Source organism: Netta rufina (assembly GCF_964035555.1).
Source record: "Netta rufina genome assembly, chromosome: 1".
NCBI classification, from domain to species: Eukaryota; Metazoa; Chordata; class Aves; order Anseriformes; family Anatidae; genus Netta; species Netta rufina.
In genome coordinates, this window is record NC_140123.1 from 203,486,808 (window position 1) to 203,504,775 (window position 17,968).

The 17,968-nt window shown below is 41.1% G+C and overlaps 1 protein-coding gene across 2 annotated transcripts in view; it reads left to right on the plus strand.

Annotated features, from left to right (window-relative positions):
• Window positions 1–17,968, plus strand: part of MKLN1 (muskelin 1) — a 94,719-nt gene that overhangs the window by 61,194 nt on the left and 15,557 nt on the right. For both annotated transcript variants that reach the window (XM_084282613.1, XM_084282614.1), the window contains 5 exons: window positions 2,882–3,094; window positions 4,897–5,118; window positions 7,152–7,281; window positions 15,937–16,084; window positions 16,937–17,051. In XM_084282613.1, the coding sequence (XP_084138739.1) occupies window positions 2,882–3,094; window positions 4,897–5,118; window positions 7,152–7,281; window positions 15,937–16,084; window positions 16,937–17,051 (828 nt within the window). The remainder of the gene's footprint in view (window positions 1–2,881; window positions 3,095–4,896; window positions 5,119–7,151; window positions 7,282–15,936; window positions 16,085–16,936; window positions 17,052–17,968) is intronic.

Below are 17,968 nucleotides of genomic sequence, written 5' to 3' on the forward strand. Positions count from 1 at the left end.
AACCACATGTGCCTTGAAGTTTTTATTCATTTCTCAGTGGCTGCCCATCTCTGTCTTTGTAAATGGACTTTGTGTCTCCCATTGGAGTATGTTCGTACTACAGTGGCTTCTGTAGGCAAATCGAGAAGCCTTCATGTGAACTGCATTGCTTAAGGGAGTTATTTACTCATTATTTACTCATTTACTTATTATTGGTAATCCTGCAGGCTCAGTTGGAAGCTGTTGGCAGGTTCCATGTGACCTTGTAAGTGGTATAGAAGAGTAACTTGGGTTTTCTTTGAGAACAGATGATGAATTGGAGGAAGCTTTCTATCCAACAAGGGACAGTCCATGCTATGGGAGGTTCTGCAAGTTGAAGCTCAAAGTAATTAACTTGAGGTGAAGGTTTTCTGCCTGTATTCTGTATAGATCAAACGGTCAGACTTACAGTTTTTTTTTAGTTGTTATTATTATAAGAGACGTGACCGATACATAACTCTTACCCTTATGAATAACACAGTTTTCCTGAATTTACTTCTCATTTGAACATAGGATTTGAACTTTTTCTTCTCTACTTCCCCAATGCAGTACCTGGGCTGCGGTTTCCAGTATCTTGCAGCTGGTGCTGCAGGGGCTACGTGTCTAAGCCTCATGCCTGTGCTCAGACAAATTTCAGTTGAAACTCTTCTTCAAGGCAAGACAGGTTTGGAAATTAACAATTTTGAGACTTATTCCTCAAAGCGCCTAAGACATGACTGAGCAAATTTGGTAGGATTTACTTTAGCCCACAGAGACCATACAGCGTTGCAGGAGTGTGGAAAGATCCTAAATCAGCAGCTTCAATTAAAAAAATGCAGTGACACGACAGAGACGAAAGTTGGAAAGGCCCAATATCAGATGGGCAGGTCTTAATATTTCATCTACGTGCTGGCTGTGCCAAGGCAATAACGTGCTCCTTGGCAGAGGGACAGTGGAGTATCCTTAAGTGTCCCGGTTGCATAACAGGAGATGGATGGACTTTGTCTGCAGGGGTTCCTCTCTTGGGAATCAGAGAGAACCTTTGTGAATACACGTCAGTGCCGCTCCTGCAAGGAAAGAAACCATCCCATGTGTTCTGAACAGGGTTCTGTGGAAGATGCTAATCTGTATTTTCTAGGAACAAGGTGAAGCACGTTGCAGTCTTCTGGCAGCTTCTTCCACGTGAACAATGGCAATGAATGAACTTCTGCTGCATTTCAGGATTTCATGCTAATGTTTCACTTCTATGAGACTTTTTTTCAGAAAAGAAAATTATCTTAATTACCATGAAGTAACTAATCCTCAAAGCTGTAATTGTTGCTGACGTAATTTATCATATTTACCAAATATGAACAATTTAGTTCACCTCTTCAGATTGTTTACAGTTAACTCAAACAACAGTTTCCTGTAAATATCCTTTAATCAAGAAATTGAATTCTCTAACATGAACGTTAAAGCTATTTGATTACAAAAATGTAACATTTCCTGTATTTTTATTTAACTTAGTTAAGTGTATCCCATCAGTATATTTTAATTTCAGTAATAGGTTCAGTAGATTTTTACATGAAATGTACAATTAGGACGATTTTTTAAGTGAGGCACTATTTGGTAGCATGTGGAGCAAATACTGTGATCATTTGGTGTGGCACGACTAATTAACCGTACAGCTTCTAACAAATGGTAATTTATGTTGCATCTTTGAATAGCTGGGCAGTCTTTATTTTTCAATAGATTTGTAGTAGTTGATTTTTAGTCTCTCGTACTTTGGGCTCTGTATGTAGATCTTACCACTTTGATTTGGCACACGAAATCTTCTCACTTTTCACGTTGGTTTCCAGGCTGCCTGTTCAGATTCCCGGTACTGACCTTTGAAACTTTCTGGTCACTTTCCATGCAGTTTCTATTTCTTCTCCTCCAGACTCTTCTGAATATTTTCAAGGTTAGCTGCCCAGCCTTGTTCTGGCACTCATTTAAACATGCGCTGAAATTACATAATCTAAGATGAAATATATAACAAATACGATTTATCCATAAGTGTGACACCATTTATCTTCTTTTATCCGATCTTTTGTAAATAAACATTGTGATTTCTGGGGTTTTGGAGCACAACAACATCACTTATGTGCTTTAAGATGAGTGTACGAAGGCACTCTTCATGTCTTCATGTCACCGAGTAAATTACTCTGTCGTTTAAGTTGAGCACCCCTGCGTGTTTAAGTGCATAATAATTTGACAGTGTCCCCCTGTGCTCCTCTGAAGATCATAATTCACGGCTATTTTGCTTACCGTGGGAAACTTCCTTGTAGCTGGAGGCTGGAGTGGCCGTATCTGCTGGTGAAGGACAGGGAGTGCTTTTGTTACCTTCGCAGCCCCATTACCGGATCTGGTTGCTTGGGGGAGTGCCTGGTTATGATCTGTTAGAAAACAGCCTATTAATAAAACAGAGCTTCATGCAAGAGAGCACTTCTTAATCTTCTTCCTAGGCAGTTATTTATAGGCTGTGACATCTTAATTTGCCTCTCATGTGCATCAACTTCTGTTATTTTAAAAGATCAAGTAGCTTTCGTGTACCTCTGAGAATCGCTTCTGGAGGAAACGGTCTGATCTCCGAGGAATCTTACAATAAACTTTTAACATAAAACCTTTTTGTAAACATTTATTTATTTTGCCGTTGCCTTTCTGAAGCACAGAAGCTACAGAACGTCCTGTTATATCACTATTTATATATTAATGCTGCATTTGCCTGATACACATTTTCTGGAATGCTCAGAGGATTTCCAGTTGCTGTTAATGTTGATTCACCCTGAGTGGGTGGGCAGAGACCTACCCGGAGCAGTATTAAATGTATTATGCTGTTTATTTTTGTTGTTCTTTTCTTTATTAGAGTGGTCCCAGCGCCAGATCTTGTCACAAAATGTGCATTGACATTCAGCGAAGGCAGATCTACACGCTGGGACGCTACCTGGATTCCTCCGTGAGGAACAGCAAGTCCCTGAAAAGTGACTTCTATCGCTACGATATCGATACGAACACATGGATGCTACTAAGCGAAGACACCGCAGCGGATGGAGGTCCAAAGCTGGTGTTTGATCATCAGGTCAGCAGCACTATTTTAGCATAAGTTCCTGTTTATGCACCACCTTCTCAGTGTTGACGGATCATGATTTTGATCGTAGACTCTTAAAATTTAAGATTGTTATACCAGGTAACGTTACAGTGATATGGGGGAAGCTGTGGGCTGCACTCAGTTAAATTTTAATAGCATCATTGTCTGATGCCATTGACTACTGGTATTCCAATCAAATTGAGTCAGAAGAACCATAAAAACCCTTGCAAAGTAATTCATTTTATTTATTAAGGCGTATTTTATTAAAGCTCAAAGCACAGTTCATCTGGTTTTAATCAGACTTGCTGAGCTGGCTTTGCAGATCCAGCCTCCTGAGTAGACATTGGGGAACAACTTGCAAAGCTGGGTGTGCTACCTTCAGGAGAATACTGGAAGCAAGATACTGACATGAGGCCAACAGGATCAGGATTCTTTCAAAAGCAGTTCTCTTAAAAGTTCTCTTAAATTTTGTAGAACGTGCTTGTTTTATAGAGACTGAAATCTTACAGGAGTAGCTGCTAACCTTTTGAAAAGCTGCACCTCTCCTTGTGTTAAAACATGAGTAAAAAAAAAAAAACATTTGATCTGATGCTCAATGGCTTTTTTGTCCTTGAAAAAGGTATTTTGTTCTTAATTGTTTTTATAAATCGTGGCCAAGAGATAGCACATCAGTATTCATTTTTAAAGTGTCCCAAGAACTTTTTATTGGTACTAGCAGTTTTATAACCGAAGCTGCTGTCTGCCAGCACAATATGCATTTTTGCTGACACCAAAAATAAGGTGTGTTGTATGCAGAACAAAAGCCAATCAGTCTTTCTGTTCTATTAATAACAAATATCAGTCTCCCAGGTGTTGGGCAAAAGGCAAAAGTAAATGATCAGCTGGCAAGGCTGCTTTGCGTACCGTTTGCCTGCTTCTGAAATTGTTTCTTTTTTCCCTGCTGTCTCCTAGGAAAGAATGTACTCCCTGAATTCTTTATCAGTCTAGGGCTCTTCCTTTTCCTTCCCTCAGTACCTACTGTGATAGCCGTTTTTGTTTAACCTTCAAAAAATGTGCTGCCCAAGAAGTGTTTTATGTAGGCGTTTCTGAGTAGCATCTCTGACTTGCTGCAGTCCTGGCTCTTTTTTTTTTTTCCCTTGGTGTTTTATAACCCTCTCTGTTGCACCACATCCAAAAACATCACCTGGAGTTTTGTTTGATTTGTACCGTGGTGCATCTTGTGTGTGCCATAATCTGAATTGGGGCTTTGGGGATAAACATTTTGCTGCTGCTGTCTCATCAAGGATCTTCGGCCAAGTTATGGTCCTGCCCCTCATTATGTTAAAGCAATGAGGATAACAGTAAATATATGCTTGGGATGAAATCCAAGGAACAAATCACAGGTTGGGTTTTGATCAATTGTGTGGTATTCAGTAAATTAGCAGTGACTTTGATTTTTGACTTTGATTTTTTTTGCTCTTGCATAGTCATTGTCAAAGGTGATAACTTTGGGGCAGAATTGGCTGTGGATCCCGGAGACTAGAGGCAAATTTTTTAGATGACATAGTGTACGTATAGCCCTCTTCTGCTCATTAAATGGTCAAATTGAAATTAGACTCACACTTTAAACTAAGAAGCTGTTTTCTGAGATTAATATATGTCAACCATGAAGATGTTCTCGCTCTTTTCCTCTATTAGAGGTTCAGGTGTGCAGAGTACTGTCTAACTAGATAGCACTTGCAGGGAGGGATGCTTAAACCTGTGTGTTTAACTCTTAATGTACTGGCTTAAAACTACTTCTCTTGTCCTTCCAGATGTGCATGGATTCTGAAAAACACATGATATATACCTTTGGAGGCAGAATTCTGACCTGCAACGGCAGCGTCGATGACAGCAGAGCCAGTGAACCGCAGTTCAGCGGGCTGTTTGCTTTTGACTGCCAGTGTCAGACATGGAAGCTTTTGAGAGAGGATTCCTGTAACGCTGGACCTGAGGATATCCAGTCTCGAATAGGACACTGTATGTTGTTCCATTCTGTAAGTATCCACGCAATACTTTGATTCATTATGCCTGACCTTAAGGAGAACATCTGGTTTTGATTTTTTTGTGAGGCTGAAGCTCTTTAATCTCCCAAGTGGTGTGTTGTCTCGCTTGATTTTATGTTCACTGACAGTCTGATGCTTTTTTGGTAAGTGCAGGTGGTATTAATTCAAGTCTTAGGCAGAGCTTTCATGACTTCAACTGAATATAATTTCAAGTAAAAGCAAGGTGAATTCTAAGTAGTTGATTTTAATTTAATAGTGGCAATTGAACCAGAGGCCACCGATTCAATTTAATCTAAAGTGTTTTCCTTTTGAAATGGGTAAAATGTCTTAGAATCTTCTGGTCTAGAAAATACCCCGTGTAGTTACAGGAATGGTAAACTTGGCTATTGCAGGGCTTACCTGTTGTGCTTTCAGAAGTGCAGGCACCCTGCTGCTGCTTGTTCTCCCGAGCAGCTGGTAAGTTCGCTACAGACAGCATTATTGGCTCTTCATCCAGAACCTGATGGGGAAAACCAGAGGTTTGGGGGGTGGGAGTTGTGTGGCACTTTATTATTGGGTATACTAAAAAAAAAAAAAAAAAATTAAAAAAATTTTCCATTCCTTTTCAACTTGGGCTTATCAGCCGTATGTTTAAATGCAGGATAGGAGTTGCAGGATCAGGGTGATAAAGGAGGGATGGTCAGGATCTTGTATGCTCTATGTTATCTTTCCACGTGTTATTTTATTGAAAGCTACCTTGCAGAGGGGAATTGCATCGACTGCCTGCTTACACAGGCAGATGCAGTGCAATGGCACTTCTGCACTGAATTTACATGCAGGTTTCTTAGTGGCAGCAGGTGGAGTTTGCAGAGTTGTGCTGATGTTGAATTCCAACTTGAGAACGGTGAGGAAGAGAGCTGAAACGAACAGTGTGGCATTCACATGTGTGCTGATAGCACCAATTAAAAACTGCCAGTTTGAACAGCTTACAGAGTTTTTTCCTCTGTCCCTTCCAAATAGGAGATCAGAATTTTCATACTGAAAGCTATGCTTTCGCAGCTTTCAATTTCATTTCTGTTTTTAATGGCTCTCAAAAACCACTGCCACACAAACTAATGTGTAGAACCAGAGGATTTGCAAAGTAATGTCCACAGTAAATGTAAGAATGTAGGTTTTTATAAGCATGGTTGATGGCAATTGATCGTCTTCACTATTTTCACAACCATTTGAAAGAAAAATAATCAGTTTCTTAAGGACTTTCCACCTGGCAAGCTTGAAAGAAGTAATAAACCTGACTTGCTGTTTATTTTTATGTTCTAAGTGTGTCGGTTATCTGGATGGTTTCTCTTACAGTTCTTCTTTGTTCCTGGTTTAAACAGAGAAATTACCATCTAGTGGATTTCTGACATTATACAATCGTTAAGGGTAGAAAAGACCCTTAGGGACCCTAAGGCAGGGACACCTCCCACCAGCCCAGGCTGCCCCCAGCCCCATCCAGCCTGGCCTTGGGCACTGCCAGGGATGGGGCAGCCACAGCTCCACTGGGCAGCCTGGGCCAGGGCCTCACCATTCTCACAGTAAAGATTTTTTCTTATATCTAATCTAAATCTCCCCTCTTTTACTTGAAAGCCATTCCCTCCTGTCCTATCCCTACACCCCCTGACACAGAGTCCCTCCCCAGCTCTCCTGCAGCCCCTTCAGGCCCAGGCAGGCTGCTGGAAGGTCTCCCCAGAGCCTTCTCTTCTCCAGGCTGAGCACTCCCAGCTCCCTCAGACTGGCTTCATGGAAAGATCAAGAATTCAATCAAGAATTACGAAGTTTTTACTGAGTTTGAGAACAATAAACTGTTCTGCAAAATTGTTCCACTGCAAATCTTTGCAGAGATGGAAATAAAAAATACTTACCAAATGAACATCAATGGAACTCAGGTAGCTCAGGCATGATTTTCAACTTAGAAGAAAAAGAATTGTTACTCATTGATTCATCAATGTTTCTGTGAAACAGAAATAAGTACTTAGTAAAGAAATATTTTTGTTCCTTTCTAGAAAAATCGCTGCCTATATGTATTTGGTGGCCAGAGATCGAAGACTTATTTGAATGACTTCTTCAGTTACGATGTAGACAGCGACCACGTGGACATCATATCAGATGGTACTAAGAAGGATTCAGGGATGGGTAAGTCTATGACTACGTAGTAATTTCCTCTTACTGGTACATCTGAGAAACGTGTTGTTAAGTAGGTGAGCAGCCAGCTGCAGTGTCCTGTGGTATCAGGTTAGCATCCTTAACTAGCCCTGTGTACCCAAGTGAACTCCCCGGTATATAGGTTAAACTTATGCCAGCTCTTTTGTCCTCCGTGACATTTGATATTCGCCATCTTTAGCACAGTACAAATAATTGATGCGTGAAACCATATGCCCGTCGAATGAAAACAAACAAAAAAAAAGTCAGCGTGGTTAAAAACAGTGTATTTTATTTGCAATTTCAGCAAAGACAAGAAAAAAGCTGGAAAATAACTGTCCTAAAACAAAAGCAAAAATTAAAAAAAAAAAAAAAAAAAAAAGATCTCTATGTGAAAGATGCTGTAAAACAGAAGTAATTGGCTCAGTTTGAGATGCAGAAAGGCAGATAGGATGGCTGGAGACAGAGAACTGGAGTAGAGGGGCAGAGGTTATTTTGCCTGGACAGCTGACGAGAAAGATGAGGCTGCTGCTGCTCGTTGTGCTGATGTTCCTGTGCTAAACTGGGGCTAAGCAACAGTAGGAGGCTGGAGCTAAGCGTCAGTCCTGCTTGGTTCACACTGCTGGAACTAATGGATGCCAGAGTTGTATGCACCAGAACCCTCTAGAAACACCCAAAAGGCGTTGTAACACAAGCATGAAGAATTGATTTTATACCTCTTCTCTTCAAAATATGACATAGAAGCACGGTAACTTTTCCCAAAAAGGATCTCTGCATATGTTAGCACACGTTTTCCTCCCTTGAAGATATCCTGATTTTGAGGCTGTGCCTCCGAAGCTGAAACTTGTGTTGTTGCACTGTGTACTGCTATGAGACAAGCTATTAATGTTTTTCAAATTATGTATATTTAGGCCTGATCATGTTTGCTGTTCTTCCAGCTACCAAAATCCCAGGAAGCCAATTTCCCTTGAAATGTAGGCTTCCCTCCTCATTTTGATCAGGCTTAATTTGAACAAGTAATTTTGCTGAACTTCTGAAGTGAATTATTGATGGTTATGAGTTGTTTGCTCATTTAATTTAGGTATGCCAATGAGGGAGAAGAGTACCCAAACATTTTTTTCTCTGGAGTGACTTATTTACTTGAGTGCTTCCAAGAAAGAAACAGCTTGTATTGTTGACAGTCTTACTTAATAAGGTGCCTGCATTTTGCCTGATGCTGCTCTGCACACGCCCACACACTGCTTGTGGTCCTTAGAGCATTTAAAGAATTGGTTATTTTTTTCCCCACCTGGAATTGCTAGCATTTTGCCATTTTTGCTTTACAAAAACGACCTTTTCTTGGTAGCCAGAAGCTTTAAAAATATGTGACTTTCAGGTGGCCCCTGTGTTTGCTTCAGATTTAAAGATATATTAAGCTTGCCTTATGGCTAGTGAAGACATCAAGCTCTGCTCCTCAGCACCAACAGCAAGGTTCGGTTAAGCAAATGAGAATATAGAGAAAATATATGGAAAATTTAGCTCTCCTCCAAATTCCCACGGGCCCCAGGATGGTGAAGAGTACACTCTGTAAGAAAATGACTCATGGGAAATAATTCACGAGTAGATTTTCAGTTCACTGTTCTCCTGTGTGCGGAAAGTTAAACAAACGGATTTGAATGTTTCCCTGGCCCTTGAAAGAAAACGCTGAGATTATTTGCATTTTCACAGGAAGAGAACAAAATGCCTGTTACACACAAGAGAGTAAATGCTGACAGCGTTATTTTCACCCCCAAAGAGCAAGTCTTTAGCATCTTCTTGTTAGGTGATGATATATAAAGGTTTGATCTGCCTGAACAAAGTGATTCCCTGCCTGCCTGCTGCAGAGCCCCGCGCCGCTCGGTGCGATGAGTGGAGCTGAGGATGCCTGACCTAAATGTTCCGATAAAGTCCTGTGATTACATTTTGTTCCTGGCTCGCGCGTGGCATTCAGTTCTATTCTTAGTTGAGCTATTTTGATTTTTACTCTTTTTGAAAACTTAATTGGTCGTTTGTTAAAAATTTCCATTAGAGTAGTGAGAACATGAAAAAATGTAGTAAATGTTAAGGCATATCGGTGATATGGAGTGGTTACAGCACTAGAAAACTATGGTGATATGTTGGTTTTGCTGCTGTCTGACCTTCTGGATGAGGTATTTATGCTATTTAGTGATTTTCTGCTCTTAGAGCACAACTAAGTGTTGAACCTGGCAGGTCTCTAGTGTAGGTGATGTGCTTGAGAGAGGGGCTTATCACTTACTGGGTGATACATCTCACCAAAATTTTCCTTTTCTCTGGAATACAGGGCAAGAACTACAGCAAGTTTAGCCAGATTTTTTTCATTCCTTGGAAAAAGGTTCAAATTTGACCAAGGTACAGCTTCTGAAAGATAGATTTGCACATAAACAAATTTTGACAAGCTCTGTTTGCTACTAAAAATCACAGAATCACGGAGTATTAGGGATTGGAAGGGACCTCGAAAGATCATTTGGTCCCATCCCCAAATGCAAATCTCTCGTGGCTCAGTCTGCTTTGAGCGTGGGCAATCCTTGCAGCTCCTGGTTTCTGCCTTCTCTGCAGAGTAAGCACTGGTGCTTTCTCCTCCTCACTGCATCAAAAAAAAAAACACCCTGGTGCCTTCTCTCTGCTGCCAGAGGAGGGCACCAAAATGGATTTAGGCTACTGGTGGTGATTATCTTCCTCCTGTGATAGGTGTTAGGAGCAAGGAATTTGTCAGGTCAGCCGGACAAATGGCCAAAAAGGGAATGAGGAAAAGACTGCAACAGCGATAAAGAGTCTGATATGCAGAAAGGCTGTGCTGTTACAAGTTGGAGGATGCGTGGTGGAAGAGTAGAGCCTGTGGTTGGAGAAGAGGCTGAAACGTGTGGCAGGGAACATACCCTTTTAGATACGGGGAAAACCAAAAGAGCCAACCAAAAGAAAAGCCCTGAACAACAACAAAAAGCCCATTGTGTATACGCCAGAGCAGATCTACGAGGCATATGCGTGGTTTGGAGATGTCACCGGTATCAGATGTCTTCTGAAGGCTGCACTGACAGCTTGCCTGACTCGCTCAGCACGCAACCCGTGACTAATCGCGGGCAGTCGTTTCGGGTCCAACGGAGCTAATGGGAACACTTGTGGGCAAGGTTCCTGTGATAATCCAGCTTGGCCCCGACTCAGATGATGTCCGAGCCCTTGGTTGGAAGGAGAATTTCCTGCTGGAGACCCAAGATCACCTCCCATCCCTTGGCACTGAGCGACCTCCACAGTCAAATGAGATCAAGCCCTATGTGTCCTTCCAGCTCCTTTTAATGGTGAAGTAGTTCTCGTGGACAAACTGCCCCTGTTTTATCAACCTGGGAAGTTCCCAGCTCTCCTGCTGGAGCAGATGCTCCTTCCAGACATGAAGCCATGCAGCCAACAGAGCTGAGGCTTCGTGCATAAGTACCACGGACAGAGACGACACTGCCCAGTCTAGGAAATCCTGATTTAAAGTAAGAGAGTGTCAGAAAAACATTAATCAAGTTAGAAAACACAGCTAGGAGCCAATTCAGACAAGTGGTCTGAATATCCCATTTTGTTTCTGTTTCTGATACCTGACCTGTCTTGCCCTGTGTTCAATTTAAGGTCTGCATTGCCAGTGGCCATGGTGAATTTTGCCATGGAAAGCTTCTTTTTTTTTTTTTTTTTTGGTGTGTGTGTGAGGGACCTTCTATGCTCGTTTATGCTTCTATGCTATGGGGTGTTTTGCTAAACCCATCTCAAGTATTTTGCTCTGTCTATGGAGGTGAAGAGGAGACCAGGCAGACGCCAAACCCTAAAGGTACCTTACAGGGAAGGCACAGCAGCAGAACTCCACTGGAATTTACCAAATGACCCGTTTTCTCCAAAATCCCATCTAGCCTGGGAGAGAACTTGTGCGCTGAACACCGTGTTGTTGCTTTTTCAACACGACGACCAAAGAGCTCCAGACGGTCTCCTTGGCTGCTCCTTGGCCGACTTCCAAGCACAGTCTCATCATGAAAAATCCAAGAGGATAATCATTATCTTGCTGTGTCAACAGCTGGCCCGTACGCTCTCCCTATCACTCATCAGGGGCTGCTCCATTAAAATCCAGGAGGGGTGCTGCTTCAGCTTTGTGAATTACAAGTGGAGGTATGCAGTAACTTGCTGACCTACTGCTTTTTTTTTTTTTTTTCCCTTTCCAATTAATCCATCAGGGAGGTGTCAGGTGCTGGTGAGCAGCGCTGTCCACGTGATGTAGCTTTCTCCTGCTCTTCTAATCATGAGGCATCACAAGGAGGAGGATGCCAGCGAGTCACTTGCAGCGAGATTAGCAGCAACGTGTTCGGAAGCGATCATAATTTAGGTGGCACTGAAGGGCTCTGTTGATGAACTTGCTTCCCTCAACTATTCTTTGTGAATCCTGCAGAAGTGCTCTGCAGACTACGGGGTTTATATTACTGTTTTGCCATCGCTCTGTGTTCGGAGCGTGTTGAAAAACATGCCATAATTCCTCCTCCAATGAGAGAGACGAGATTTAATTTCCAAACCTCTGCCTGGTATTATGAGCACCACCTCTGCGTGAACTCCAATTTATTGCTTTGCAAATTCTGCCTCTCTGTAAAAGCTCTTTTTTTTTTTTTTTTTTTTTTGCTTAGATGCTGGCAGCAGCCAACGCTGCGCTCGAAACAACTGTGGCTGTTTGCACATACAAGCCAAAAAATATTCAGCTTGCTGAAATGATCACTATGATCAAATAAATGCCTGTAAGTAGGGACTGTAGTAGCGGGAACATACCTGTCGCATGATTAGGTGTCACTCTTTTAGAAAAGCATTTCCCGTGCATTATTATTTAAATAGAAATTATACTGTACACGGTTACACAGCATCTTATCAAAGCTTTTTCTGGAATTATTACTTGTTTATGTAACTGGCTGTGTTCAAAACTCAGGGCCTGCGTAGCTGCTTGTTATTTTCACATACGGAGGCCACAAGCTCTTCGTTTTTCTTACGTAAAAATAAAAGGAAATGTTAAGTTTCTGAAAGAGGATTCAGACCCCTTAATTTCATTTAGCTATTGCCTTCCTATGCTGGCCTGGTTAATGGGATCGTGGGGGAAAAAGATGCAACAGCACATGAAAAACGTTCTCCATCTTTTAGACTTGCTTTTGGGCTTGCTTTCTGTTGAGCAATCCCTTGGTACAGCTTTTCCTCTTCAATCAGTGATGTATTGTCACTGGAGCCAAGTTGATAGCGCTCTGCGACGGGCCAGCGTCGTGGTCAGAGCAGCCAGGGCTAAGTCCTCGGTTGCTGTTTTATGTCCTTGGAGCCGTCTGCCCGCAGCTGATCTGAGTGATAGCGGGGCCTGAGAGGCACTCCGAACAGCGTGAAATTGGGGAGATTTGCTCCAAATCTGACTTATTTTGGCAGATAGAGAAGTGGAAGAGTGAGGGCACTGCCACGCAGCCCTTCGTACTGCTCTTGGACTCAATACCTTGCAAACAGCAGTTCCTGCAGTCCCCTGGCATTACTGGGTCTGATTCTCATCCTGCGGTATGACTTCTTATAGAGCCTTAAGATTTAAAACAAACAAAAACCAACGCCAAAAACAAACACAAAACCCAAACAGCCTAAGCAATCCGTTACAGGTTCAATTGAACGTCTCGCATGCGAAACGGAATTTCCATCCCAGCATATGTTTTATTAGCTAAATATCACGGGGACTTCTCGCAAGTTTACAGCCCTTGTCCCTCTCGAATATGCTGACCTCAATCATTTGAATTCCATCCAGCATCGACTGCAAGTCAGCTGCACTTGCAAACGATGAAGCTCTCTTACCCCCTAGTGGAAGTGTTTGTCACTCATGATTTTCTGTAGCCCTTTTGCTCTATCAAGGCTCGGAATTCATTGGCAAACGTCTTTTTGATGTTTCTCTTGTCTTTAAAATACCGTAGCATCTCCCTCCTACTGTGTAGTAGTTTGCCTTATTTCCTTTGATTTATATTTAGGGACTTGTTCACCAAATTTGTGGGGTTTTTGTTTAATTGTATTGCATCAAACTTTTGGTAGGCTTCTGCAAAAGACTGGATTCCAGCTTTGTGTGGGCTAAGGCACTGTTTCAGTAGGGCTTTACGCAGTTACTTAGGTCAGAGTTTATGCAAGTTGTTCCTCATCTTAGGCCCCTACTAAATGCATATTATATATATTTTTGGATGTATTTTTTCTAGACTTCCTGCATTTGGAACAGTCTCAAGAGGAGATTAATGTACTGCTTAGGGAAGCTCGGAATTACTCGACTTGAATTTGGTTTTGATTGCAGTTACTGCAGATGAATCATATTTTATTACCAAGATTGAAAAAACAGAGGCACTGAACTTTGGAGACTTTTCCCTCCTTCGTTATTTAAATAATAATTTCAGCTTCAGAAAAATCAAGCGAAAGCTACGTACAAAATGCATTTATTTAACAATATTTCAGGAGGAGGGATGAGACTTCCGTAGACGGGTTTCATATGCTTTCTGTATCAATGGTAATGTGCTAACCAGATTCTTCGTGATTATAATAATTTTCATTTCAGTGAGCCTGAGGTATTAATGCTCTGAAGATTTGCATGCTTTTTTTCTAAAAACACGGCATGGTCTCGAATGTTCAAAGCAGCAGATAGGGTTGCGTAGACGTTTGCCATCTGCATTAGCATTGCTGATCAAATTTAGATGGCTCTCCTGCCAGAAATATCTCAAATATGCCTCGGATTTAATCCTTTTGGGTCAACGATTCACTCCCTGACTATGCAAAGAAACATGTTACGTGATACTTACCAAAAATTAATAATCTTTGGTCTTTGATTGTCTTCTTGCTCTCGATTTCTTTATTGGGTGACTTTCACAGTACTCTTTAGTCTGATTTAAAAAACTTCCTTGTGGTTTTGCAGCTCAAACAAGGTACGTAGATGTTCTCGTGCCAGCATTGTTCCCTGCTTTATTTTCCTCTGCTCTGTACCAATTTGCTTGTAAAGTGGATGAATTTTCCTTTAAACTTCATGGCAAAATTGAAGGTCAAAATAGGGAGGCTGATGCTGATGAGGGCTCTGAAGGCTTTTCCATAAAAGCAATGAGCAAGGAGTTTGCCAACAGGGCTCTGAAAACGAAATACCCCAATATATTTCAGTTTCTACTTGCGTTTACATAAGAATTAAGCATTTTAAGAAATGTTTATTTTTTGGCTTTACTAAAGATTTTGGTAAGGGCTTACGCTGGAGAAAACCAAATGCTGCCCAGAATTTTTACATTGACATTTATTACTTTCCTGGCGCACCGAATGAAAACAGAGAAGCATGAGACCAAAACCTATTACAGAAGAGGCTTACAAAAACACCGGTTTGTGTATTCTTAAACAGCGATATTAAATGGCTTTATTAGCACAGGGCTTGTTTGCTAGGCCGTGTGTGTCGTTCGCAGTTAATTGCAGGGAAGAATTTGCAAAATACAAGAGTTCTGAGAATTTTTCATGCCAAAATCTTGATCGGAGGCCAGGACCCTTTACCAGCCTTTGTAAACTGACCCAGAAAGAGAAATGAGACAAACAGGATCTGTAAACAAAGATCACGTGCTCTTCACAAATACATTTTGGAAGGATGGTTGCCTAGGGAAACAGGAAATGGGAATTATACAACAAACAAAAAGGACTGCCAAACAAATTTGCTGACCTTTTTTCGGGGAATTATGATGAAAACTGCTGGAATCCTCAGTATTTCACCATACTTCCAAACCTGAAGGTGGAGCAGAAGAATAGCCTGGTAATTATACCACGACTATTCAGAAAATACAAGAAACAAAACAAGACAACCCTTTCCTTGAAATATTTTTCCTAAAAGAAGCAACACAAAGCTGTGAGCTATGCAGTTGTGAGTTCATCTTGAATTTTTTTTTGAGTTTCCAGCTTTTTCATTTATGTGGGAATCAATGCTTCCTTTTACAGATGAGCTAATAATAATTGTTCCATTCATATCTTGCAGGGATTGCCTAGCTCTGTTGCAATGCAGTTTTATTCTAATTTTGGACACAGCAGTTTCCCGAAATCTTGCCCTAGGAAACAGCAGCTCTGGATGTTTTTTTCTGTGCCTCCAGGCATCACAAATAGGAAGGGAATCAGAGAAGTTGCCCAGGACTTGTCCTTATGGGGGAAGGAAGGAATCAGCCTCTGGATGATGTTTCTTCCTCTCACGTGGTTTTGGAGGGCACGTGCGAGAAGTAAATGGTTTGCTTGGTGACTTCTACAGCTCCTCTTTAGAAATGTGCTGTAACAGTTTTAAGTTGTGGCAATTAATAAGAACCCTGAAGGAGAGAAAAAATACTGGCTTGGCTTCACTCAGTCCATCGGTATTGGCTTTATACGAAAGATGAAGAGGTGAAAGTACTTAAAAGGAAAATAGGGAAACTAAGTAGTGAGGTTGGACTTGAGATGCTCTTTACCCCAGAAGTTAGTTAAATGAAATCTCGTGCTTGTACCTTGGATATTGGAAAATCTGCTGAAGTTCAGAGGGAGGGAAATGCTTTTGTCGGGTGCTCGGATCCCTTCTTGTGTCCCTCCTGCATTTTTAGTGTGTAACTTCTTTTTTTTTTTTGTCAGTTCCAATGACAGGTTTCACTCAAAGGGCTACCATTGATCCGGAACTGAATGAAATCCATGTCTTGTCAGGGCTCAGTAAAGACAAGGAGAAGCGGGAAGAGAATGTAAGGAATTCTTTCTGGATTTATGACATTGTCAGGAACAGCTGGTAAGTCGATGAAAGGAGTACTATTTCTAACCTCCACGCAGATTTCTTTAGAAAGCAATCCTACACAATCATTCCTCCCAAGTCACTCAGTAACTACTTATAACCATGCAGCGGTTGGTAATCTTAAAGACAGCTGAATTCCTTTCAGGCACCTCTCCCAGAGTCTTTAGAAAAAAAGATGCATGAAAGGGGGAAGCTGTGTGAGTTCTTCCTTTACCGGAGGATGGAGGAGAAGTCCTTATATTAAGTTTTTCCTGTAGGAAATGCTCAAGGCCAGGGTTCATTGTCAGTGCAACAAATTCAGTCAAAATGGAAGTTGTTAATTCCAGCGTATGTGGTACTGTTTATTAGAAGTGAAGGAAACTGTTCTACTCTTTATGAATGGGGATGGAGAAAAGTTCATGCTAGAGCTATCAGCTCTTTCCTGTCTGGATTCAGTATTAAATCAGGTGGCTGCTAGATTTGGTATTCTGAGAAAACACCTCCATCTATTTGCTGTATGGTAGTTGGTTGCCACTGCCCCTTTCTGGAGCTGGCAGCATTGTTGTATTTAAGTTCTCTTCTAACATGAGGCCAGTCACTCTGAAGGCACATGTGCCTTTTTTTTAAAAATGGGTCTTCAGTTGGAAAAAAAAAACCTTAAGCCTGCATGGAAATCAGTGATTGAAATCATAGTTTTGTTAAAGTTTGTGGCCTAGGTTTCCCGTATCTGTAACGTGTCCAAGATGCTATTCTCCATAATGAAAAATATTTCATAGTGACCATTCTGCTCCCAAGTAATGCAACATCTGAAGATACTACCGAGGTACTAATCATTACTTATTAATCATTACTTATTGTCGTATATTACAGGTCTTGTGTCTATAAAAATGACCAAGCAGCAAAAGAGAATCCAGGTAAAAGCCTTCAGGAGGAGGAGCCCTGCCCAAGGTTTGCCCATCAACTGGTATACGATGAGTTGCACAAGGTGTGTGGGTTTAGATACATACACACTGATTTCAGTTTTGTTGCTCATCCAGCATGGTTGATTCTTCACAGGTGGTACATTTTAATACAGTTTTTCGTCTCATGTTCGTGTTTGGATTAATCTGATGGGTAAATTTCGGTTAACTCATTATTGTGTTTTGATATAACCAGTTAAGATACTTTCTCCATGAATGCAAAGTAACTGTGATATCTCCTACACGCAATCAAAATGTAGGCAGTGAATTTTACTAAACCTGCAGATGTTGTCCAGCAGCCAGCTACTGACTGTTCTCGTACTTGAAAACACCTGAAGCTTTGTGCATTATCTTCCAGGGCTGGATTTAAAAACTTGCTAGCAACTGGAGTTTTCTTTAAATTAAACAAAAACTGTTGCATTCATCCTTCCAAATACTCTAAATTTCTATGAGAAAGCGTGTTTGAACACTGTTTTCATTCTGTTAAGAATCTGCTGCAGCAAGTGCATTACCTTCCCCTGCATGTCAGAAGAAAGGATCATTCTTTAGAACTATCTGATTTTAATGGACAAATACCTGCTTAATTATGCTTTAAATTGTTTATAGTGTATGCATGACTGATGAGCAAACTTAGGGCATTGTGCAAGTTAACCGATAAAACCTAAACCCAAGGATTATGTTTCTGTAATTCAGTTATCTATGAGTTTAAATTAGTGACAAATTTACTTCAAATTTCAGGGATATTATGTGATTAAACATCATAATTTGTTTAACTCAGTTTGAAACAGCCTAAACTGAAGAAGACAAATGTAGTTATCATTCTGTAGGATGTTAATTAAATACGGGAAAGTTTGGAGGTGAAGGGGGGAAGTTTGAGGAAGAAGAGGTGCAACTTCTGTATGGAGACCTTGCGTTGTTTGTCTTCATTGCATGCATTAATGAT